Consider the following 16,674-nt stretch of genomic DNA (forward strand, 5'->3'; position numbering starts at 1 on the left):
ATCTAGGCTGTCCACACACGCGCACAAACACGAGCCCACGTACGTCATATACACAAGGGTAGATGTGCCCGCGGAAGAAGAGGAAAACAAGGCTGAAGCCAAGGAAACCATGCCAGAGCCAGGGCTGGGGCATGCAGTAGCTGACTCACCTATCGGAAAGAGGGATGAGTGGACGACGGGGTTCTAAGCGTCAATGGTCGTCGATGCTGTCGTCGACAGGCTCAATAGAGCCAAGGATGACGGAACGTGTCGACTCGTTAAAGACGTCGTCTATGGCTCTTTAAGAACGGTAGATGGTGTGGGAAAGGAGGAATGGTGTTATGAAAAGCCAAACATATCGAGAGACGAGGAAGACGGCGTCAGGTGAGCGAGAGTAATGAAATCGCCGCTCGAAATTGGCCACAGACGACGAGGCAAAGCTGGAAGACAGCAGGTGTCGACATCAAAGGCTTGGCGGAAACGAGAGAGGGGACACGGGACAGTGAAGGTGCTCCGTACGTCGTGCCGTGCAGGTCGTCGAGAAAGGATTCCGTGTTTCCAAATAGTTTGTAACGGTTAATTCTCTTCTGCGGCTCCTGTGCAATAATTAATGACCAGTTGTCGTCGCCTTTCGCCCACTTTGTGCCTTTGTGTGGTGGCTGTTAATAATACGGAGCATTGGACAAGGGCGCGGGCGGCAAGCGCAGAGACTGCGCTTTCCTGCTTTTCTTTTTTGGCGAGAACCCGGATGGCCAGTTTGGCTGGCAAAGAAATTCTGCGACATTGCGGGTAAGAACGCAAGAACCACAACCAGCGCAAGCTCCTTTGAGCTATTACGACCACCAGCGACGCCGTGTTGTCTACACCGCATCCAATTCGTTTGCATTCCATTTTTGCGACTTTTTTTGGTTCTTCTACTGCAAAAAGTGTCGACTGTCACTTTAGACCAGTCAAAGTCACAACCTCTCAAATATGTCGTCTTTCAGGGTGTAAAACGACGTACAGGGCAAATGCCTCCTTGGGCAGCGAAATGCCCACCGCTCCTTCTTCGTCTCGCATCTATTCTAATACAGCAGTACTTCCTGTCTCCGTTCCTGCTTATCTGTTTCGTCATCACTGCATTTTCAATCCCCTACAACTCAATATGAGCGAGCATGCCGTATTACTCCATCCGCCACTAATCTGCGTGTTCTGATTGGCTGGTCAGTGCAAGTCATGTCCCAATTCGGAAGGACAAGGCCAGCATTTGCACGGACCAAGAGGCAAGAGCAGTGCGAGGCGAGGGGCTGGCGTAGGCTACTCTGCTGGGCTGGCCATCCGGGTTCTCACGTCACAAATGGCGGCCCGCAAATACAGCAAAATATGGAAAAGAGTCGCCCACTTTCTGAGACAACAGCACAAACGTGCGCAACAAAGAGGGCCAAAGGTGAGACAGAGGAGTCAAAGAGGGTCTCGATGAAAGGGCAGGAAACTCCATTGAGCGAGATACGGAGCCGCGACCCCCACTGCGAAACAGGATTCCAATTGAAGAGCAATGAGCAGTAGCTTACAACTCACGATACTGGTCCTGTCTTGTTTGAATGCTTTTGTTTTTACATCTATTCTTTGTTTATCATGGAGTTTAGTTGCAAGAGATGGGAATATGCCATGGATGTTGGCCGGCGACGGCGTGCGAGGCTCCTGTGAGGGCCTCCTCGGAAAACGCTCTGGATCGGCGCGAATGCCCATTTCCCGCGGGAATGGATGTGCACCAAAGCGATGCCATTTGACAATAACAACGACAGACCCAATCACGACGAAAACTGAATCTCGAGACCCAGTGTGCGGAACGGCTGGTCCAGGCGGTGCAGGTCGATGGCCGACCCGAGACTAAACAGCAGCGATTGGATGCGGCCCTCCCACAGCAGGCCGATCTGGAGGTTCTGGTTGAGGCGCGCCTTGAGCACGCCCTGGTATTTTTCTTCGGAGGACCGTGGTGGTGGTGGTGGTGGTGGTGGTGATACTTCCGGTGGTGCTTCTAAGGAGGGCAGCGATACTGCCGGTGTCGACAAGACCGTGTCATCCAACCGCCACTCCATCTTGGCCTGGAAGCTCCGCTCCGGGATGCCAAACGTGGACGTCCTCCTTGCGGTGGGAGGCGATGGCGGTGTCGCCGCCGCCGCGGCCACCGTCGCCTCCGCGTCGTCGACAGCCACCAGCCCGGCCAGCCGCCGCGTGCTCCAGAGCTCCATGCCCACGGACCACTCGCTCTCGTAGCTGTAGACGTTGAAGTCGAAGCGCGTCGCCAGCGAGCAGTCCTCGCGCGCCACGACGGCGTACGCGGCCGATAGGTTGCCCATGAGGGGGTTGATGGTGAGGGTCGCCGTCAGGGGGGTGCCGGCCACCCCGCTCACCCCGTTTTTGTCGTTCTTTTCGTTCTTTTCGTTCTTTTCGTTCTTTTCGTTCTTTTCGTACCTTTCATTCTTTTCGAGGACCCCTGCCGTCGCCGCCGTCTCAAACCGGGCCCCCAACGACACGCCGCCCGACTTGTTCAGCGTGCCGTAGTAAATCTCGCCACCGGCGCTGAACCGGCCGTTCAGCCGGTCGTCGACGTCGCCGCCGCCGCCGCCACCACCGGCAAGAGACTTGGCCGCGTCCTGCTGCTGCTTGCCGCCGTGGCCAAAATTGTAGAGCCCGCGTACGCCCAGAAGTCCGCCATCCGACGACACCAGTCCCTCCAGGCCGTACCGCCCGCGGTCGAGCTGCATGACGCCCAGCACGGTGCCGCCGTTGGGCAGCTTGGCGTCGCTGACGGCGCGCAGCTGGAGCTGCACAGACGGCGCGAGGCGCTTGACCATGTAGGCCTCGAGCATGGAGCGCGGGAGGTAGAGGCGGCCGTAGAGGAGGGCGGGCTTGTCGACGAGGGCGCGGGCTTCATGGACAGCCGCGGCGAGCTGGTCGGCGACGGGAACGACGAGGGTGGAGGCGAGGACCGTCGCGGCGGGCGGGGACGCCCGCAATGGTGTTGCTGTCGTTGTTGTTGTGCTCGTAGAATCTGTCGTGGCTGTGATTGTCGTTGTCGATGTCGATGCGGTCGTCGTCGCCGGAACGTGTGTATGGACGGGCATCACCAAAAATGGAAAAAGACCCTCCAAGGTCACCCGCTCCCGGGGCGGCGTGACAAACGCGGCATCCAGAACAGGCGGCAGTCCGCTGGGCCGCGGCCGCTGGCGGTACGACCGGAGTAGTGTGGGCAGAGGCACCCGGCTGGACTGGGCGACGACGTTCCCCAGAGGCACAGACGAGTACAGGTAGGAAATAGCACCGTCCACGACGCCGACGGACCCCAGCGTGTAGCCCGTGGCAAAGTGCGGCGTGGCCAGCGACGACAGACTCAGGCGCAGGCCGCGCGGTGTGGGGAAGTTGAGCAGCTCGTTGGCGGCGATGTTGAGGTCCGAGTAGCCATTGTCGCGGCTCCAGCCGGTGGCGTCCCGGAACGACTCGAGGACGTAGCTAAGGAACTCGCGCATCCTCTGGCACGTCCTCGCGTCCTCGCTGCGCTCGCTTTGTCGAGTCCAGCACCCTGGCTGGCAGTTGGGGCTACCGGGCGGCGCAGCTGTGGCGGCTATAGCACATTGGATCGTATAGTTCCTCCCAGGTCGCCTGCAGTGTGGTCGAGGTTGTGCGTGTGGTCAATGCGTGTCGATGCGTGTCGATGCGTTCGTGTCCTCGGCCAGTCCAGGTCGTTTCGTTGTGATCCGCAATCGATAATCGAGATAATCGATTGGACTGGCAATTGGTGGCGAGCCTCAACGCATATCGTCATTGCTGGGGAAGCTGCCAGTTTTGCGTTCGGCGGATAAAATACCGGCCCGCCCTAGGGAGTATTGCCTGATTACGACGGGAATTCCCCCGTTACGCCTCGAGAACCCCCCTGTCTTAGTTTGTTGTGGGGCCTCTGCAAGGAACTGAAGCCGCTGTCGAGGCCAGGCCTTTGCGCAACGCTAAATTGCCCCACGGCTGTTGCCGATTCAGTGGCCCTCGATGGCCTCATTGTCACACAGACAGGGATGCATACTGAGCATTTGACATCGCCAACGGTGACTGGCTTACCTTTTGACGACCCGTCTGTCAGACATGTTGAGGTGTTTGCATGTCTTGACGGAGCGGATTCTGCCGTTGCTGGCCGGTCTCTGTTGCCTCATCCGTGCTCTTCCTCACGCCTCTCCGTCTTCTCTACCCCGTCTTTGCCCTCTCTGTCTGGCGCATGATCGTCCGTGTTCCATGTCCATCGTCCCGGCGGATGTGTATGCGAAATGGGCGATCCGAGTCTCTGTGATGTGAAAGGAGTGACGAAGAGAGAACTGCAGCCTGCACTCCCGTCTCGCGAGGGGCTTACCGTCGTGATTTTAAGGTTTCCTCTCGGAGCCACAGTTTTGCGCATAGAGCGCCCTTTGTTCATACGACGTATGGCATCCTTTGTACATCTGTGCATTTACCAAGATAGTACAAAATCCGTCGCGAAGGATGCCATAAAGCCCTTGAAGGATCTAAAAACTAGGCGACGCGGGACGGGAAAACTGGCTCGGGGTGATTCAAACTGAGCAAGAAGGATTGCGGTGCTCCGGCGTTTGTTGGAGCGGTATTCGTTGTATGTCGTAGTTGTGGAGGAGTCGCGAAGCACAAAGGATGCCGCCAAAGAAAGGCAGGTCCTAGACCTCGCAGAGCTGGCTAAATCGGGCGAGCAAGATGTGCAATGTACCGATGTAACAGGATTGCGCCAGGTAGACGAGGAAGATACATTCGTCTGTTTGAGAAAAGTGGTACTGCTCGGCCGACGTCCTCCATTCGTCTCGACGTTGTATTCAGTCTCTGATCTGAAAACTACATATGCTAAATCATTCCATTTTAAATACCAAGATGGATTTGCCCTTTGCTGTGCCACGCAATAAATTAAAAGGAGCGACCAAACTGAAGCGTATTAGAAGCGAATATACCTTTTTTTTCTCTCTCTCGCTTCGTGCAATTACGGCAAAACGTAAATGAACAAAAAGCAAAGCCACAGACGACGTGGTCCAGTGACAGATTCGGCGGAAAACACGACGAAAGAGGAAAGTCGGGGGCTGGATCGGGTGTGGTAACATGGTGACAAGCGCGAAGGCGTAGCAATGCCAGTCTGACTACCTGCCTGCCTGTCATTTGGTGGCCACCATTGGCTGTCCACGGAGTCGTGGCTGTCCTTGCGGTAGGGCCGAGATGCATTCTCTGCTTTGGCAGAGAGACGCAATGACGTTCAGTTCTGTGGCGTTCAACGAAGCGAATACCAATGCTGTGGTGACATGGCAGACGGTGAGAAAGGTGCAAAGACGGCTCAGCATCTGAGCATGTCTATGTGGAGGAAAGCAATAAAACCAAAACAGCATGGAGCTTGTGTCGATGAGCTTGTTGCCTGTTGCGGATACAGAGAAAAAGCATCTCCGGTGAGGCCTGCAATGCGTCGGATATTGATAGCGTATGACTGTAGGATGGTATGATAGTATGACTGCAAAGCGGCTGGGCGTCGACAAATCGAAAGACGGGAGGATGAGTGAACGGAGATGAGCAGATGCAGGGTGTGCATGTTGGACGAGAGAGTTGGTGTTGGAGGAAGACGGCGTTGCAAAGGGCTATAAGAAAACGGGTATGCCCACGATCGTCCTGTCCATCACCCCCTTTCTCCCGTTTTTTTCTTTTTTTTTCTTTTTTTTCTCCTTCTTCCTTACGTCTTTCTCTACCCCTGATTTTATTATCCGGTTGAGGAGTACTCGTTTGTTTTCATACTAATACTCTCGTTACCTACCCCTACGTCCCGACTCACTCGCTATTCATTTACATTCTTCACTCGTTCATAGCCTTCACCACATCCATTGTTCATACATATTAATTCTGTACATATTTTGCCTTTTCATCACTGTCTCCAAAATGCCCTCCTTCGCTTCGTTTGCGGCCGCTATGGCCTTGGGTGCCGCTGTCGTCCGCGCCCAGGATGCCAACTTTGACTCCGTCACCACCCCCCCCGTCGGCGCCCAAGTCCCAGCCGGCCAACCCTTCACGGTGACCTGGACGCTGATCTCGGACACAACGCCCACTGGTCCGACCACGATCACGCTGGTGGGCGGCGCCTCCTCTGGCGATTTGAAGCCAATTTCCGTCATCGGCCACGTGCAAAACCAGGACTTGAAGTTTGTGTGGAACGTCGACGCCGGCCTGGGCGCCGCCAAGGTGTATGGTCTCAACTTTACGCTGGACGCGGACAACAGCCACTTCCAGTACTCGAGCCCGTTTACGATTGTGAGCGGTGCGGCCAATGGCGGCGGCGGTGGTGGTACCACCGGGACGGCAACCGGCACCGCCACGGGCACGGGCACGGGCACGGGCACGGTGACCGCGACGGAAACGGCCCCAACCATGGGCACCGGCAGCGCCACGGACACTACGGGGACAACGTCGACGACCTCGGCCACCACGTCGCCGACCGGTGCGGGCACGACCGCCACCGTCCCGACGACCACCGCGGCGCCCACGCACGCCTCCAACTCGACACGCAACAGCACAACCGCGACGGCATCGGCCTCCAAGACGAGCGCGAAGCCGCCGACAGAGACGAGCGGCGCTACCGGATTGAGCGGACTGTCGGCGGTGGGTGCGCTGGCCATGGCACTGGTGGCCAGTGCAGCGATGCACTGGGGGCTGTAGACTGGCTGCGCTGTGTTGTTTGTTGTTGCTGGGTTTCCTTGCTGATTTTGTACTGTTTTTGAACGTCCATGAATTTGTTGTATGACGTTGCCTCATCACCCTAGATACTCTTTGTTGTCCAAATGGACTGAGTAATTGTTAATTGCCGTTTTATTTTACTACTTTCTTTACTATGGTCTCAATTTCTTCTGCCAACTTCGTCAAATACACATTCACTGCATTGACGTACTCGGCGGTTGTCACTGACTGACGTCCTTTCCGTCTCCCCTCACGGTATGCCAGGTCTTTGGTCATCAACCGCTCCGGGTCAGTGTCGACCGTCTCGATGCACGCCGGTTCGGCAGCTTGTGTAAAAGGTACAACACACGGTGTGCCGTCGAGCTCGCCGCGCTTGATGAGGACGCCGAAAGAGAAACAGTGCTCCTGGTTCTATTAGAGGATGCGTACTTTCGTTCCTAGCTCCGTCTCGATGTCCTTCAGTAGATGCTCCATCGGCGTGGCGTATGTGATATCATAGCCTTGCAAATGCCGCATAGCGTGGTTCGTGCCCCTAACCACGAGACCGCCAATGCGACCGGTGATGTCGAACACCACCGAACCAGAATCGCCTGCTTCCGTGAATGATTGTATCTTCTTGGCAGGCTCCCGATTTTTATCGATGCCGCTCGCGTGGATTATCGCCCACTCGTAGCTCTCCTGTTCCATAATGCCCTCCCGCAAGTAGGCCCGCGTGGTGGACTGTATATCGAGCGCGAGGCCAACGGTGATGCCAGTGCTGCGGCCTCTTTTGAAGACAATTGGGCGACTGTCATCTTGGCACATAGTTGTCCACGGGTGCAGGATGTGGGCGCCGCGTTGTTCTCGAAGCGGTATGATACCTCTGAGCCGCATCATGCCATCGGCAGGGAGGGCATCAGGAGCACAGCCCAGGACCTTTTCGACTGCCGTTTTGACTGGGGGCCCGGGAAGATCTGTCTCCAAATCAACCACGTTAGGAAACGTGAACTGTGTCGGGAACCTGTTGCGGTCCAGGGCAATCAGTGCCCAATCACGAGTATATCTTGGGTCCGTTGTGATACGAATCGGTGGAGCATGCTCAACAAAGCCAATGACGCAGTTTTCATTAGACTGTGCAAATGCTTCGAGAAGTTCCACCAACTCTCTTTGTCTAAGCAATGTTTTGTGTGTTGGCATTTGCAACGCAGCCTGGAGACCTTGCTGAGCAGTCGCGTTCTTGAATTCGTTTTCGGTGGATGCAACGACGTCTCTCATCGGCTTCAAACAACTCTCGATCACACTGGGCACAGGGAGGAGAACATTCACCCTGCAGGTGTTTGCCGATGTCTGCTTGCCCAGTTGTGACCCGCCAGCCTCTGCCTCTCGATTAGGGCGATTTGCGGGGGATTCCGAAAGATCAGGCAACACGACGTGGTAACACGTCAGTGCCCATATAGCGTCGTCATTCATAGAGGCGTCAGGGGCCAGATATAGACCCAACGTTCCATCGAAATTAGGGTTATTCGCTGGCGAAACGGCCTGGCCAAGGCTCGTCGACACCGCATGGGTCGCTGTAAGTTCCCATGCCGAGTGACTTCTCCTATCGATGTCATGTTGACGCTGACGAAGTCGAGTGCCTGAGGCATGTGACACGTCCGAGACGCGCAACTCGCATTCAACATCCTGCAGCCCGTCGCTGTCAAGGACGTGGCGAACGCGTTTTAGGACTATGCTGACAAGAGACCAGGGAACATGTCCGGCCTCTGCTGCCTGGGATGCAACACCCACCCAGACAATGACAGGCCGTTTGTTTTCCTCGATGGTCGTGCGGCCAATTCGCAAGACGTCAATCGATGTCCACGGAATGGGTGAGAGCGCATTGATGACCTTGCCCCGTGTGCCTGTCTCCCACGAGGCGTGAATCGGATGGGGTCCAACAGGCCCTGCCGCCGTCGCGGAATTGAGAGCGTCCTCCGGACCACTGTGGTAGTAGCGATATTTGGGAGGCCAGTCCTCGTTATAAAACCAAGGCGTAGTGGCACTTGACGTGCGGCCCAATAGACGGGGCTGGCTTGGGAACGCGGCGTAATAGTACGTCGCCTCGTGGTCCGAAGGCTCTTTGAATGCGACTCGATTCACCTCGCGCCCGCTCGTGGGCGACTCCGGGATAGTGATGATGTTCTCATTCAAAGCCTCTGTTCTGTCGGACTCGTCGGCGCTGTGGTTCGTTCGACGATGGTCAGGCGTCTCAGCAGGATTGGACGCCATGATTCGTGGCTCCCTTCAGAACCACATCGCTCAAATGGTTTTGTTTATAACAAGTGTTATGGCTGGTGGAAACAGGTCGAATGGTGGGCGCTGGCGCGGAAAGGAAGTTGTGATAGATAGGTTGGAAGAAGACAGAAGACGAGAGGAATCCAGCAGATATTTTGGGAACTTTATTTTGTCATGCCAACAGAGAGGATCAATCAGCAGCAATTAGTATGTGTAGGAAGTGTAGGGTCTGTGTAACCACATGGCCTTTAGTTCCATTTTGGGAAAGACTGAAGATGGGTAGCTCTTTCCGCGACAGCTTGAATAAAGCAAACAGAATCCACCGCAGGGGACTCCAAAAAAATGCAGTAAAAAGTAGTACAAACGCTCAAAATTCTGAATGAAAAGTAATTCACGGGTTATTCGAAGAAGACGTAAAGCGCACGGAGTCACGTCGAGGCCGTGGAAGATTATTGTTAAAACGTGCTAGCTGTGCTTTCAATGGAATAGTGTGTTTAGTTGAGATGTGCAGCACTATTGCTATATGCACTGTAGTGATTAATGAGACAATGACAATGACAACATAATAACGCCGAACAATGAGGCCTCGTGAACAATGCAGTACACAAAGGAAAGAACGTATTGAAATATTGTGAGAGAACAATGGCAAATAAAGAACTAAGGGCTGGAGGCTTTGTTCTTGTTCTTGTGAACTTGTACGTACCGTTGAGAACAACACAAACCACCATTTTATGAACAAGACATTTTGCTTCAATTGTGCAAATGTTCAAATGTTCAAGGAACAGCACCACAACGTGGCCGTCGGAACTATCGCGACAGTCGTGAACAAAAGTAAAGAAATCAAGTCGGTCGATCATGTATATAAGAAGGCCCTCGCCTCGCCTCAAGAACTGAGTTTGTTTTCGTTTCCTCCTCATCACCACCTACCTCTTCAACAAACCAACCAGATCTCGAAAACAACCACACCTCGTGCTACTTTGGACTCTAGTGTCTCTAACGGTCGTCTTTGCAGTGTTGTAGACCTTGTTTTCTGCTTAGTCTTCTTCCCACTTTCGAGGAAGAAAACGGCAGGTCTCTCTAGGATCATCTTCAACCCTCTACCCAATAACAAACACTGAAAAGACGTCTCGCCGAGACAGGTCCAACATGGCCGATCCGATGGCATGTGACGGAGACCACAAGTGTAGTCTCGACTTCAACGAGGAGCTGGACCGCTTTGTCTGTCGGGATCAAGACTTTGGCCACACGATGCTCGAGCACCTCGAGGACAATGCGTTGGCCGATGAGCGTCTCCCTGTGAACAAGTCCGTGTGGATTGAGTTCCGCGACACCAAGTCGCTGGGCACCACGAATGTGGGCCGCGACCTGCTGGTGGTCATTGCCTGCCCGACGGCCTGCATCGTCGCCCGGTTCGGCCTGCCTCACGGCCGCGTCGACGCCGGTGCCAGCCACCTCGACATGCTCGAGGAAAAGGAGAGCGCCTTCAACTTCATCGCGCTGCTGAAGGAGATGATTCAAGAAGTCGTCGCCGGCAGTCACTTTGAGTGCCCCTCCTCCGACATCGTCTGCGTCGTGCTGGGCCCGGTCGACGAGCTTGACCAGGGCTGCATCGAGCACCAAGTGCTCCGCATCATCAAGTCCGGCCTCGAGTGCTTGCAACTGCAGCCCGTGTTTCGCCAGCTCGATGAGCCGACCGGCGACGTCCGCTGCAACAAGGCCTTGGGCAGCGTAGTCGTCCTGGCGCCGGAGTTTACGCGCACAACCCTGCCCACCCTCCTCATCGATGACGAGGAGTTGCTCAGTCTGCCCCCTCCGCCGGAGTCGGATGTCCTGTGGCTCGGCGATTAAGAGACAAAACGGTACGTTCAAGAAAGAGGTAAGTCATTGCAAGTCGTAACAGCCGCTGGTCGGTCGTAGACGTAGCATTGTAAGTACTTCCCCCGTAGTTGTAAAACTCGGTTGATCTGGTGATCACTACATACATATTCAAACAATACAGGTAAGTCTTTTCTTTTCCCAAAATGAAACTCTTAATGCAACTAACGTAAAAAATGCATGTGGCCGAATCTTTTATTCACTTATTTGCAAATCAGCACTGGAGCATAAGTAAAAGAAATATAAATATTGGTAAGCAAAATACGAATAAACATAAACCAAGGAAAAAAGCCAACAAAGACACTGTGTACTATCCATGAACAACCCGTTATTACCGACAAAAACATACAACACTACATAACGGAGAGGATAAGCGTGATTTTCCATATTGTTCAGGTGCAGTACTGTTTGTTCCTTCATGAGCAAGAAAATGACAGTTTTGAACAAACATAGGATACTCGTACATATGCACAGTCTGTCATATAAATCTGCACAAATGGGCTGTTGAATTGAACATCATTTCACGAAGCACTTTCAAATTGTATATATACGTCTCCTGCCTCTGTCCTTGGACACTATGTTTTCATTCATCTGCTCCAAATTCACAACCACACATTTATCCAGTCTTACTATCTCCTTCCTTCTCACCATCTACACAATGTCTGCTCCTACGCCTCTCATGGAAGTCTACAAGGACGTCATGGTGGTCGTTCCCGTTGGTGACGTCGACGCTGTAGACTTCACAAAGATGCCAGCCATAGGCACAGACTGCCTCAACGGCGGCACCGTCATCGTCCTGGCCTGTCCGCTGGCGGCCATTCTGGCGCACATGCCCCGCCTGCCGCCGTCGCCGTCCGACCATGCCCTGACGGTCTCCATGGAAGAGCTGCAGCGGATCCTGAGCGAGGTAGTTGCACGGTATGCGAGCAAGCAGGCGGACGGCCAAGGCCACCACTTTCGGGCGCAGGACACGGTGAGCATGGTGGTCGCCGCCCAGGACGGCAGCGGCGAACTGCAGGCGCCGCACCACGTGGTGGCGATTGTGTCGGAGCTGCGGGCGCTGGGACTGGCGCCGACGATCCACCCATACGAGACGGAGGCCCTGCCCAAGGACAACAGCTCGCTGATGGTGGTCTCGCTGGACTTTGGCGACGGCCAGGAACTGCCCAGGCTCTACGTAGCGGACGAGCTCGCCACTGGGAGCACTAGATTGAAAGGTGAGTCGTAGTCGGTCACGCGGTGGTGAGATGCAAGGTATGTACAATGCACTTTCTTTCTCTTTAAACAAACTGTTTCTGAATCGACTGCAACGTGAACACATAAATGTGACATTATGCACCTAGGCGTGTCAGTGCAGGAATTGCCATATTAGGAAAGAAAGGCTGGGCAGCACGACCCTGGGATTAGGCTTTACGTGCTGTAGTTGCTCACCGCCTTATTCTGCCGGATTCTTTATCTCAGATCTTAACTGTTATCGGTCTAAAATTGGTGTAAACTAAATCCCAAAACAGGACCAGAAATGCACGGCCTCAATTACAAGCTGCAAAACAAAGACTCTGCACAAAGAGTGTTTACCCTCGAAACACAGCCATCGACGACCACTCTGCACGCTGACTCTTTTCATCATACGTTGCCATACGACGCATTACCACACGACGCAATACCACACAATCTAACGATAAGCCAATGACCGATCAGGCTCCGGGCAGAAAGCCCAACCGGCGGCCGAGACACCGTGGCCGCGGCGGCGGCGGTGGAGCAGGAGAAAACGGTGGAGGTGGTGGCCGGGGCGGTGGCCGTGGTGGTGGACGTGGTGGGCGCAACGGCGGGCCGCGTACGCAGGGCGACGACGGCGATGTCGCCATGACCGACGCCGTCGACACGCTGCGTCCGTTTCCGCCGCCTGTGGCCTCGGGCGTTTCGTCCAACAACATGTCCGGTGTGGCCACGCCGATGCTGAGCGAGGCGGTGCCGTCGGACACGCCGCGGTTCAGCGACATCAACGCCAACGGCGTGGTGGTGGACCCGGTGCTGATTGACACGATCACGCACGACCTCCAGTTTGCGCACATGATGCCCGTGCAGGCGGCCACGATCCACGAGCTGCTGCCGCCCAAGCGGCTGGACGCGCTGGTGCAGGCCAAGACGGGCACGGGCAAGACGATTGCCTTTTTGCTGCCGGCGATCCAGACGATGCTCGACAAGCAGCGGACGCTGGGGGGCGGCAGCAGCAACCGCGCGCGCGGCGGCGCGGGGCGAGGGCCATCGACGCGCCAGGACAACCACATCTCGCTGCTGGTGATGGCGCCGACGCGCGAGCTGGCGATGCAGATTGCCAAGGAGGCCAAGAACCTGCTGCAGCGCCTGCCCGACTACCACGTGTGCATTGCCGTGGGCGGCACGAACAAGGACCGCGAGGAAAAGCAGATCCTGGCCGGCTGCGACATCTTGGTGTCGACGCCGGGCCGCCTGCTGGACCACGTGTCGGGCACGCCCGCCATCCGGGACGCGCTGGCCCGGCTCGACACGCTGGTGCTCGACGAGGCCGACCGCCTGCTGGACATGGGCTTCCTGCCGGCCCTCAAGAGCATCGTCGCGTGCCTACCCGACAAGGTGTCGACGCGCCGGCAGGGCATGCTGTTTTCGGCGACCGTGCCGTCGCACGTCGCGCAGGTCGCCAGCCTCGTGCTGTCGCCTGGCTACCGCTCCATCTCCACCATCCCCCAGGGCGAGGCGTCGACGCACGCGCGCGTCACGCAGCTGCTCGTCGAGGTGCCCACGTTTGCCGAACTGGCGCCGGCCCTCGTGGGCGCCCTCCGCCGGGAGCAGCAGCAGCTGCTGCGCGCGCAGGGCGCCGGCGGCACGTTCAAGGCCATTGTGTTTGCCCAGACGGCGGCCCTCGCCGACTTTTACGGCTACCTGCTGGCGAACCTGCCGGACATGCCGCCCTCCTGGACGCTGCACGCGCGGCACGCGCAGTCCAAGCGCACAAACGTGACCAGCGCCTTCCGCGGCGCCGCCACCGGCATTTTGGTGGCCACGGACGTCGTGGCGCGCGGCATGGACTTCCCGGCCGTGACCACCGTGTTCCAGGTCGGCCTGCCCATGGACAAGGAGTCGTACATCCACCGGCTGGGCCGGACGGCGCGTGGCGCCGCGGGCACGGACCCGTCCAACGGCGCCGGCCCTGATGCCGGGTCGTCGGGCGCCGAGGTGGGGCGCGGCGTGTTCCTGGTGGCCGCGATCGAGTCCTACTTCCCGACACGCGTGCTGCGCGAAATCAACTTTGTGCGCACGGAGCCCGACTTGTCGAGCACCGCGCAGCTGGGCCCCATCATCGACCGCATGGAGGAGTCGATGGTCGGCAAGACGTACCAGGCGTGGCTCGGCTACTACAACGGGCACATGAAGGGCCTGCACTGGGACAAGGCGCTGCTAGTGGCGGCGGCCAACGAATTCGCGCGGGACGGGCTGCACGCGGTGAGTACGCCGGCCATCCAAAAGTCGACGGTGGGCAAGATGGGCCTCCGGGGCACGCCAGGGCTGGTGGTCGTGGCGGATGCGCCGCGGACGCACCGTGGCGGAGGCGGAGGTGGACGCGGCGGAGGTGGTGGCGGCGGTGGCGGCGGCAGACGCGGTGGTCGGAACTGAGAACCGCGAGGGGGGCGCACAAGCTACGACTGCATAACTGTTTGATTCTTTAGAGGGTCCCATGGGACAACGCCACGGTTGTTTTTCGTATAGATCAAGTGGACACAAAAGGCACGGACTGGCGATGGCGACGGAGAACCGGTTTACAAAAAGGAAAGGGATAGATGGGCGGCTATCATGCATGGGCAGAATGCGTTTTCACGTCGTTCTCTGTTATGGTGTTTTTACACGTAATGTGCAGTCATTCATCATCCATGTCAATTCATACCAACGTCAAACATGGCCATGTCTTTTACGGTGCGAAGAAAGTAGGAGCGGAATATAGAACGTTGTCACGACGGTTGTTGACATACCACGTCGATAGTATCGGATCTTGTATGCAAAGCATGGGACGGAAAAGAAGACATCCACGGTTGAAACATGACGCTATACCTTGTGTGGGCCGGTTGTGGACTTTTTTTAGGGTCCTTCCCCAGACTTCTTTGTCTGCTAGTGAGCTTTGTCGCCAAGGCTTCGAAAAGAAAAAGAAAAAAACTCGTGGAAAAACAGCTCTGTTAGATTTGCAAGTATATGATGATATCTATTTTTTAAGGATATTTAAATATGACTTTGATTAGGTTTCAATATTGTTTTTCTCTTTTTTTTAAAAAACAAAATGGAACATATCGTCCACTACGTGATTTTAAAAAATGGTCAATGCCTTCAGGTACTTAAATGAACAAATCATTGGCTTTGTACATAACAAAATTATGCGTAAATTCTCCAATCCAACACGGAAAACGTCCTTTGGGGCATTTCCACAATCCTAAAAGGGCAAGGATAACAGTTGCCGCAATTAGTGAACCAGAGCTGAGGTGATGTGGAATCAACTAACTTACACTTTGTCCCCAGATTATCCCAGGCCAAGAGATACCGGGACGCTGTTTGGGTGGGAAGGCGAAACGAGCTAAAAGACGCGACTGGTGAACAAAAAGATAGAAGAAAGTAAATAGCTACGAGGAGGCAATATAAGCCGACTGATGAAGACAGACAGACAGAGGTCCCAGAACAGCAAAGTGGGCTACGTGGACAGGTGATGTAAAGCAGAGTCTTGTAAAGAAAGCAGAGCTGGCTGATGACTTGAGTCACAGAAAATAGAAATGAGAGCCAGATGAAAAAAAAACAAAAAAAACAAAGGACCGTGCATAGCGGAGGTAACATGGAGAGCTGATGAGAGTCTGACACCAAAGACCAAAGCTTGGTGTTATAGATTTGGCGAAGAGATTAAAAACTGAGAAAACGCCCCACCAGTTATCGTAAAGGGCTGACAGAAAACTAAGTAAAATAAAATCAGATTTCGATGCTGGAACTGCTACAGAAGACAGACAGGGCTGACGATGAGGACAACACTCGAGTGCGTAAAGTTTGAGAGACGGATAACAAGAGTGAACCTGGAATGTCACCACCGGATGGGACAAGACTGAGATGATGAATAAATGACAAAAAACATAACAACGAAAGGGGAAGGAGAATAAGAGAGAACCAAGACGAGGCATAGATTGAGCTACGGAGAGTGGAATGGAGATTGACGCAAAGTACAAGAGTAGACTGACGGCAAGAAGACACAAAGAAGACCTGAAGGAGATACATCAACAGACTGGCTACTTTGTAACGAAAAAAGAAATAAACTTGCCCCGTTCCCCACCTCAAATAAAGAAAGAAGAAGCGATGGGTGGGTGAAGTGCAGCTGTAGTGAAGGTGGTAAGAGGCTGACAAAAGTTGGACAAGAGTAAAGTAATGGACTTCAAGAGTGACTTGACTGCTGGATGCCGGGTCGAGTGAAAGAAAGAAACGAGACCGAGAGAAATCAAAGTAGACAGAGAATAAATCGTAGAGATTCGACGACAGATGAGTCAACAGATACTGACTGAAAAGGCAAATAGAGAGTGACGACAATCAGGAACAGGAAACCAAAAGAAGTCTGAGAATAAATATGGGTGTGATTAAATTTAGTCTGAAGAGAAGACAAAGAAAACATGAAGAAAAGAAAGAAAACAACAAAACTCGGCAAAAGCCAGCAAAAACGGCACTTCAACTCAATCCGAAGGGCGTGTGAACAAACACTGACGAAAAAGAGGAACCTTCACAGCTCCCAGACTGAGCTTTGTCCCAAATGTAGCTAAAGCAATCTTCTGACCAAAAGAA

General features: G+C 54.8%; 6 protein-coding genes across 6 annotated transcripts; 4 read left to right on the top strand and 2 right to left on the bottom strand.

Moving 5' to 3' along the window:
- Nucleotides 1–1,769: 1,769 nt before the first annotated feature.
- Nucleotides 1,770–3,488, bottom strand: SPBR_04885 (mitochondrial protein; the record flags this gene model as incomplete). The annotated part of the gene is made up of 1 exon (XM_040763162.1): nucleotides 1,770–3,488. The coding sequence occupies one exon, from the start codon at nucleotides 3,486–3,488 to the stop codon at nucleotides 1,770–1,772; it is 1,719 nt and encodes a 572-aa protein (XP_040615732.1).
- Nucleotides 3,489–5,919: 2,431 nt separating this feature from the next.
- Nucleotides 5,920–6,693, top strand: SPBR_05268 (uncharacterized protein; the record flags this gene model as incomplete). Its single annotated transcript, XM_040763545.1, has 1 exon — nucleotides 5,920–6,693. One exon carries the CDS (start codon nucleotides 5,920–5,922, stop codon nucleotides 6,691–6,693), a length of 774 nt encoding a protein of 257 aa, XP_040615733.1.
- A 432-nt stretch (nucleotides 6,694–7,125) lies between these two features.
- On the bottom strand, nucleotides 7,126–8,958 carry SPBR_08923 (uncharacterized protein; the record flags this gene model as incomplete). Its single annotated transcript, XM_040767049.1, has 1 exon — nucleotides 7,126–8,958. The coding sequence occupies one exon, from the start codon at nucleotides 8,956–8,958 to the stop codon at nucleotides 7,126–7,128; it is 1,833 nt and encodes a 610-aa protein (XP_040615734.1).
- A 1,152-nt stretch (nucleotides 8,959–10,110) lies between these two features.
- On the top strand, nucleotides 10,111–10,812 carry SPBR_05295 (uncharacterized protein; the record flags this gene model as incomplete). Its single annotated transcript, XM_040763572.1, has 1 exon — nucleotides 10,111–10,812. One exon carries the CDS (start codon nucleotides 10,111–10,113, stop codon nucleotides 10,810–10,812), a length of 702 nt encoding a protein of 233 aa, XP_040615735.1.
- A 685-nt stretch (nucleotides 10,813–11,497) lies between these two features.
- On the top strand, nucleotides 11,498–12,067 carry SPBR_05347 (uncharacterized protein; the record flags this gene model as incomplete). Its single annotated transcript, XM_040763624.1, has 1 exon — nucleotides 11,498–12,067. One exon carries the CDS (start codon nucleotides 11,498–11,500, stop codon nucleotides 12,065–12,067), a length of 570 nt encoding a protein of 189 aa, XP_040615736.1.
- Nucleotides 12,068–12,525: 458 nt separating this feature from the next.
- Nucleotides 12,526–14,490, top strand: SPBR_04798 (ATP-dependent RNA helicase mitochondrial precursor; the record flags this gene model as incomplete). Its single annotated transcript, XM_040763075.1, has 1 exon — nucleotides 12,526–14,490. The coding sequence occupies one exon, from the start codon at nucleotides 12,526–12,528 to the stop codon at nucleotides 14,488–14,490; it is 1,965 nt and encodes a 654-aa protein (XP_040615737.1).
- Nucleotides 14,491–16,674: the final 2,184 nt, after the last annotated feature.

This window comes from Sporothrix brasiliensis, assembly GCF_000820605.1.
Source record: "Sporothrix brasiliensis 5110 chromosome Unknown Cont21, whole genome shotgun sequence".
Lineage (NCBI taxonomy): Eukaryota > Fungi > Ascomycota > Sordariomycetes > Ophiostomatales > Ophiostomataceae > Sporothrix > Sporothrix brasiliensis.